This window comes from Dipteris shenzhenensis, chromosome 14 (genome assembly GCF_047967505.1).
Source record: "Dipteris shenzhenensis isolate YYH24624 ecotype China chromosome 14, Dip_SZ_1.0, whole genome shotgun sequence".
Classification (NCBI taxonomy): domain Eukaryota; kingdom Viridiplantae; phylum Streptophyta; class Polypodiopsida; order Gleicheniales; family Dipteridaceae; genus Dipteris; species Dipteris shenzhenensis.
Window position 1 is genome coordinate 20,503,535 of NC_141609.1, and position 7,507 is coordinate 20,511,041.

Here is a 7,507-nt window from a genome sequence, read left to right on the forward strand (position 1 = left end):
GATTTCAAAATTATGAATCCTTCTTCTCCTCACATCCTCATCCTCCAATTTTTCAATCTTCCAAGACCTCTCTAGTGAGTCCTTAAGCATTTGGAAGAGCCATGACGTTCGGATTAGATACCCTTTCCTTTGAAATGGACAGCGCGTTGACACGCTGTCTATTTCAATGGAAAAGGACATCTAAAATCCTCCATTGTATCTTTCATGTACCACCTTCATATTTGAGTAAAGAAGAAATTTTGATGCTTGTGATACCAAAATGGACAGCGTGTCAACGCGCTGTCTATTTTGGTATCCCAAGCATCAAAATTGGCCTCTTTTATGCTTCATACTAGAATTTCAGGGGGGTGGCATTTAGATGTCTTTTGCTTCAAAATGGACAGCGCGTCAACGCGCTGTCTTTTTTGGTAGAAAGATCTTTACAATTTAGGACACTGACATGCTCTCACACTTGCAACAGTCTTCCTACAATAAGATTGGTTATTGGGATCAAGAATGCTGCCACACTTGACCTGCATGGTGACTTGAAAATAAAAATAGCTTCCAGATCCCTGAGTTACTATGTCAAGCCATCTTGTGTCAAGTCTTGCTCAATAGTGGCCTTAGCATTTTATATGCCCTTTTCACCAAAATGGACAGCGTGTTGACGCGCTGTCCATTTTGGTAGAAATAGCACTAAAATGCACACTACTAATGTGTGCTTTCACAGTCGCATTCAACCTATACATTTTAAGATTTTTATTAAATATGAATGCTCATTGGATATAAGATCTCAAAGAGGAAGAGTGAAGTAGATATGAGGTCGTAATAAATGTCATCTATGTAGCTTTCAATTCTGCAAGTTATTTTGACCACAAGGATGATTATGCCAACACATTGTATGCTTTTGCTTTTAATCTGCATTCTTGAATTATGCCTCAAGTTAAAGGAGGAACTCCTTGATTGAGGAAAGTCCTCTATAGAAGGGGGTGAGAGTTTGTGGAATATTGGGAGAAATCCCCCACAAGATCGCCACATGTACATGTATTACACAATACATGTATATAAATAGACATGCTTAAGTATTCATATACATGTATGTGTGTTATACATTTATTGTATATTTATTTGTGTCCATATGTCATGTATGAAAATGTCAAGATGTATATATGGAAGTCTGTTGTAAATGTAAACATATGCATGGAAGATGTAGTCTCTTCCATTAGCAAATGAGTGCTATGTGGGGTTGAGAGTTTGAGAGGTTATGTATATATATGCAGATATAAACTCATACATAGATAAGTTTAAACATGCATACGTAAAACTATTTACATGTGTTTTTTTATTTGTACATAGAAAAGGATATGCATACATATGCATAAATATGTGAAAACAGATGTGTTTAAAGATAAATAAAGACATGAGTATAAAGATAAATAAATATGTTTAGATATTCCTTTATACACATCTATGTATAGGAGTTTGAATGTTAGCTCTATGTATCAATAATAGTATATTAGTTTGACTGTTAGCTCTATGTATCTAAAATAGTATAGGAGTTTGACTGTTGGCTCTAAGATAAACTAGACCCTAAATGCATGTGTTCAAAATGATAGTGTAAACATGTATCTGGTTAGTGTTTAAAAAATTTAACAGTTATGCTCACATTGAACTCTTGATCTTCATAGAATGTTTTGGAGAAGAATAACATGTGCCGTGAACAATAGATTTTTTCTATAGTTTGCTATACTATATTTGCTCTTGGATTAGATTTTCATTGTCTTGCAATCTCATTTCATATGTGACCAGTGTATGAAAAGGTGTTATTTTTGTATTTCATTTCAGGATGACAGGAAGGAAAGGTAAAAAGCCTCAAGAGGCTCTGCCTCCAAAGTTAGCAAGAGGAAAGAAAATAGATCCCCCTGCCCAATCATCAGTAGGTGGGACAGAAGAACCAGGGAGTGCAGCAGGTTCTGAGCCTGATACATCCTCTACTCCAAAAGATGAAGGACCAAGATTGGAGGAGATTGAATTGGATGACACTGAAGTGCAAGTGGAAGGAGGAGGTGATGTGATTGGAAAATGCAGGATGCTTGATTCAAATCATTGTCCTCGCATTCCATTATGTAGATTGATCCCCTATGCACGAGTACGAGGACTGCGTGATGATGTGTCTTCATTAAAAAGTGCATTCCAAGTGGAGGGCTACCTTCCTGAGAAAGGATCTTTCATAGTGTCCGTTTGCAAAAGTGATGGAGAGGAGGTAGTAGTGACAGATGATATGATGGAGAGGTGGTCTCCCACTTGGAGAGATGTTGATGAAGAGTTTGAGAATGACTTGCTATCAAGTCATGAATTTAAATTTATGTCAAGAAGGATGTTTTTTGTTTGGGAGGGAAATCATAGGACTACTGCTTGGATGAGTGTTATAAAGGATATCTTTCCTACAAACAAAAAACGACACATAAGAGTGGTTTGCACAATAATTGATCCTAGAAAAATAAGTGAGATTGCTCTATTGGCTGGCCTACAGCGCATGAATTCGTAAGTACTTTGATACCTTTTTTTCTTCCATTATTTTGTCTTGTATAATTCTTTATCTTCATTATTTTTATTTTGTACAAATGAACTAATCTTTTGATGTATCTTGTAGTATGAATGAGCATGCCATCGTCAAACCTAGCCTCCGAGACACACTTATAAATGCACACAACATTTGTGAGTGTGATCCTACGATATTTATGAAATCATTGTCTCCTAATGAAGTGAAATCCATAGAGAACTGGAGGGCTCATGAGAGTAAAGGAAAAAGGCCCTGGTTTCCATTGACAAGAGGCTATCTTGCAAGATTGGTCTTTCAGGTTTAATGCTACACTTCTCTTGGTGCTTATTCTCTTTCATTCCTTTTCTTTCTATAAAAGGAAATCTTTTGTGTAGGTTGAGTACAATACAGAGCTTAAAAAAGCAATTGATAAGATATCCACAAAGATTCCTATAGACCAAAGAACAGAAGTTGAAGGAAAGCAACGTGTCCTAATTCAAAAGAGAATTGCTGACAGGATGGGAAAGGTGAGAGTTTAATTCTTCTTGTCATCACATTTTTTAATCATTTTATGCATCTAACATGCAATGCTTGGATAGGTTTTGAATTGCATAGATCCAGGCTTGGGTGAGGCCTGGTTGGAAAAGTTATTTGCCTTGCGATTTGATGGTCTGGACTCTTGTGTAACTTTGGAGAAGCTGCAACTCATAGCAAAGTCTGATTTGAGATTGGAGAAAAAAATCATTTTTCTTTCCTTGTTGGAGGCTACCAAACCAATGAGGGATATGTATTTCATGCCTGTGGGGGATGTGGAGTATAGAGGGTGAGTTGTTCCTTTCATAAATAAACTTATTTTGCAGTGTTTGTATGTATTATAGAAGTGCCATAAGTCTTAATTGTGTGAATACTTTGTTTTTCACTTGTGTACATGGATTAATAGAGAGATATTTCTTGAGAAAGTAGAGACCCAGGCTTTGAAAGTTCTTGATGACTTGAGGGTTGTAACAACGATGGGCGTTCCTTTAGAGACACCAAAAGATTACACAATGCAACAGTACATGGAGGACATAAAATTAGAAGGAAGAAAGCATTTGTTCTTAGCTCTACGATCAAAGGATTCAAAGATTGAGAGTAAGGGAGGAAAGAAAGCAGATGGTCTCTCTGAGTTGGACATGGCCGCTCACAGGGTTGTCTACAGGTTGGTCCCTTTGAGTTTTAATGATGGTGCTTTTCTATTTGTTTTGTGAAGCTTATAACAACATTGAACTTAACAATCATTTTTATTTGTCTCAATTTTTTTGTGAACCTTTCTTTGTATAGGAGGTCCAAATAATTAGTGATTGTTGATTTGTAGGTATCTTGCTCATTTGGCAAGAGAGAGAAAGATCTTAGAGATTCCAAATTTGTGCAAGAGTTGGGTGGAAATTGGTCATGCTGCTTGTATGTATCCTCCTGGCATGCACAATCACTCTCAATGGGAACTTGCAAATTGTCCTTGGTGGATAGACTTCCCCAAGGGACAAGTCTTGGTGCGTGAGAGAGACTTTCACAAGAAATATGCCTCATCTAAGGACATTGAAGAAAGTAAGGATAAAATGGGCGGAAGCTCTAGAAAAACAAAAACACAAGCACAAAAACAAGAACAAGCTCAAAAGAAAGGTAACAAATATACATACATGTTGAGTTTCTAATGTTGTTTGTGATGAGGGTTTGGAATAGTATACTAATGTTATTCTTTCCTATCCATTTAGATGAGGAGCCATCTAGTCCACCAAGGCAAGATAAGGATCAAATGGAGCATGCAAGTAAGGTTCTAGTTTATTTTTGTTCTTGCTATCGGTGTTTCAAAATTTCCTTTGGTTGTGTTTGATATAAATTTTCCATGTAGGTTCACAATCTATCACAAAGTTAGTACAACATTATGTATTTCATAAGGCACAGTCACCGGATAGTCTATCGACTCGAGGTATCACTCCATTATATGCTTGTATGGTGGGTGATTACATAACCATGGGCATGGACTTTTCACAGTCCAAGAAAAATGAAAAGTATACTATTTTGCATGAGTTTTTCATGAATGTAGTTAGCCCTGATCGAGACTACATGCGGTTGGGTAAGAAGATTAAGTGGGCTGCGGATTTTATATTGGTTGACTTTCCCACTGGATTTCCACTTGATGAGAGAGAACCCATCCCAGTTTGGAACCTCTTATTAGAGGACCATGTGCGTTATGGGCTTGCTGTTGCAGCAGCTTCATTATCAGATAGTGGTTGGCTGGCAGTTATATGTCCTATGGCAGGTAAGGTTTAAAATCTAGCACTATTGTTGTTATATGTCCTCTATTCTCATTTTTCTTGTATGAGATAGTGTCATTTGATTGTAGGACACTGTATTTCGTGGATGGAGCGCTTTGCATTTGTTCAAGGCTTGGAAGTTGTCAGACGTGTAGTCATTCATGATAAGCTTCCACATGGATACTGTAAATACCATGGTATAACTCTTAAGGTATGCTACAATTCCATGCATGGTGTGTTGTAATGCTACATTCATGAACTTTTTAATGTGTTTCTTTATGTGGGATTGATAGATGCCATGTTACATGTAGTATGCATGCTGGGTTTTGATGGTAAAATCATATATTTCATTTGTGTTCCATATGTGTGGTCACATGTAGTCTTTCATGCTATGATACTTGTTGGCTAAGGTCATTCTTTGGTATGTGGTTCTCTATGCATGATTCACAGATGCAATCATCTATGTTGGCTCTAGTACGTAGAGCTAAGAAGACTCCATCAATTTATTTGGAAGAGAGTGTTCCACTATTTCAAAACCTTTCCATTGATCCGCTATCTGATTTATGGACTCACTATGTGCCTCTCAGTGAGAGGACAATAGTGCCTATGTCTTCTCAGATGGCTCGAGGTGGACTTGAGCGATGTTGCTACTTTGTTGGGTGCCTTTTGTCTCTCTTATGTGTTCCAGGAGGATTGGTTTTAGAGATGGGTTGTGGCACAGCTCCTCTCATGCGTGCTTGTCAGGCTACTGGTAGACCTTGTTTTTCTTTTGATTCAGATAGCAGTATTATGGCTACCATTGTTGAGCCACTTGTAGCAGACCATTTCGGGAAACGGGTGAGGTCAGAGCATGATGGCGATGGGGATGAAGATAGAGTGGATCCCATCACAAATCCATATGATGATTAGTATGGTACTGAACTTAGATCTTTCTTTGATGACATTTGGATATTTTTGGATTGTTGTTATTGTGTCTTTAACGTTTTGACTTACTATGGTTTCAAATGTATGTTTGATTGTAGTTTGTTACCATGCTATGCAGAAGAAATGGCAAGATTCATGTCAAGTGAAAGAAGATATGATGAGAGGCATTCAGATAGGCCACGAGCTCGCATTTACTTTGTTGATGATGAGTGTCAAGAGGAGTAGAATATGATTTAAAAGACCATTTTGATGAGAGCTTGGTGATACTTGTGGGAAGAAGTCCCATTTTGAATATGGTAATATTGCTCTTTGGGGTGAGCTAACAGTAATGTGGTAATATTTCTCTATGTATTATGCAATCCTATGCTTTCAAATGATACTTGGGTTCTCCCACATATGGGTGAAGTGGTATTAATGTTATTAAGTATAATTTCAAGCAATGTGGATGTTTTGATTGTAGGAAAATAAAACCCATTTTGAATGCAGAAGAATTGTTGTGTATGTGATGCAACCCCACGTTTTGAAGTGACACTCCACTTTCTTTTGATTACTAATGACACATATTGGAAGCTACATTATTGAGATAATTCTAATCAATTTTGTATCTTTTCTTGTACTATTAGTCCAAAACATCACTTTTTGACCTCGGGTTTGTACACAGGTCATTTGACACCCAAATCATGTCAACTTCAAGAAACATGTATTTCATAGACACAATGTATTTCACATGCACAATTTAAATGGGATAGGAAGGACAAATACAATTACCATTTGAGAAAGCAAAATGTACAAGATGTTGTGCTTGGATAGTTAAATACAATGAAAACATTAAAAAAGGTGTGAGATATGTTTGCAACTTTATATGAGGCAAATGAATACTTAGGATCTTGATGAAGAGAAAGCAAATCAATAAAAGCTTTTGACATGCATATATAGTGAGACTCATAGGCATGAATATACAACTTGCAACCATATGAGGGACTATGAAATATCAATAAATTGTGCAAGTCATCGTCAATAGACTCACTAAAGTATATGAGAATTGAGTTGTTGGAAAAGTCTTAGTTGCTTTAGTCTCTCCTGTGCTACCAAGTGCAAGTTACATTATCAAGATAATTATAATATATTATCAACTTGCTTTACTCTCCCAAAAATGGAAAGTACGTTAAGTTTCATTTTGGAGATTCTTCCCAAATAGTGGATTTCACAAAGCTATGTTGGCTACCTCTATAAGGGATTGTGGAAAAGATCGCTCGCTTTTTTGGGCCCGCTCGCTTTTTCTTGCTCGCTCTATCGACTACCTCGTTAAAGGTCACTGTGCCTTTACCCCAGTTATGTACAATACTCAAACACATATATAAATGAATGAAAAAGAAGATTAGGGTGGTTCTGCACCCACCAAAACTTGTGTGGCTCTCTGTCTCTCTCTCTCCTTCTTCCATTCTTGCTTCCGTTGAGGGGGTTAAAGGTCACTGTGCCTTTACCCCGGTTATGTACAATACTCAAACACATATATAAATGAATGAAAAAGAAGATTAGGGTGGTTCTGCACCCACCAAAACTTGTGTGGCTCTCTGTCTCTCTCTCTCCTTCTTCCATTCTTGCTTCCGTTGAGAGCACTCTCAAAGGGCACTCTCTATATAAGAGGCCTATCATGTATTGTTGAATACAAGTGGAGAAATGCACATTCACTCAAGATTCTGTTTATGAGTCCAAGCTAATCTATCTTGGAACCTAATTGACTTGAGGTACATGCCATGAGAACTCT

The 7,507-nt window shown here is 37.3% G+C and overlaps 1 protein-coding gene across 1 annotated transcript; it reads left to right on the forward strand.

Annotated features, from left to right (window-relative positions):
• Positions 1 to 3,987: 3,987 nt before the first annotated feature.
• LOC147894325 (uncharacterized) lies at positions 3,988 to 5,724 on the forward strand. Its single transcript, XM_087385279.1, has 6 exons — positions 3,988 to 4,180; positions 4,273 to 4,326; positions 4,410 to 4,820; positions 4,905 to 5,026; positions 5,266 to 5,443; positions 5,594 to 5,724. The coding sequence occupies exons 1-6, from the start codon at positions 4,117 to 4,119 to the stop codon at positions 5,722 to 5,724; spliced, it is 960 nt and encodes a 319-aa protein (XP_087241405.1). The 5' UTR covers positions 3,988 to 4,116.
• The last annotated feature ends 1,783 nt before the right edge of the window (positions 5,725 to 7,507 follow it).

Excerpts from the sequence above, each read along its gene's own strand:
- LOC147894325 (XM_087385279.1), top strand. The coding sequence starts at position 4,117 with ATGGGCGGAAGCTCTAGAAAAACAAAAACACAAGCACAAAAACAAGAA. Across the intron at positions 4,327-4,409 it reads GGATCAAATGGAGCATGCAA|GTTCACAATCTATCACAAAG; the intron begins GTAAGGTTCTAG and ends TTTTCCATGTAG. Across the intron at positions 5,444-5,593 it reads GTCTTCTCAGATGGCTCGAG|ATAGCAGTATTATGGCTACC; the intron begins GTGGACTTGAGC and ends CTTTTGATTCAG.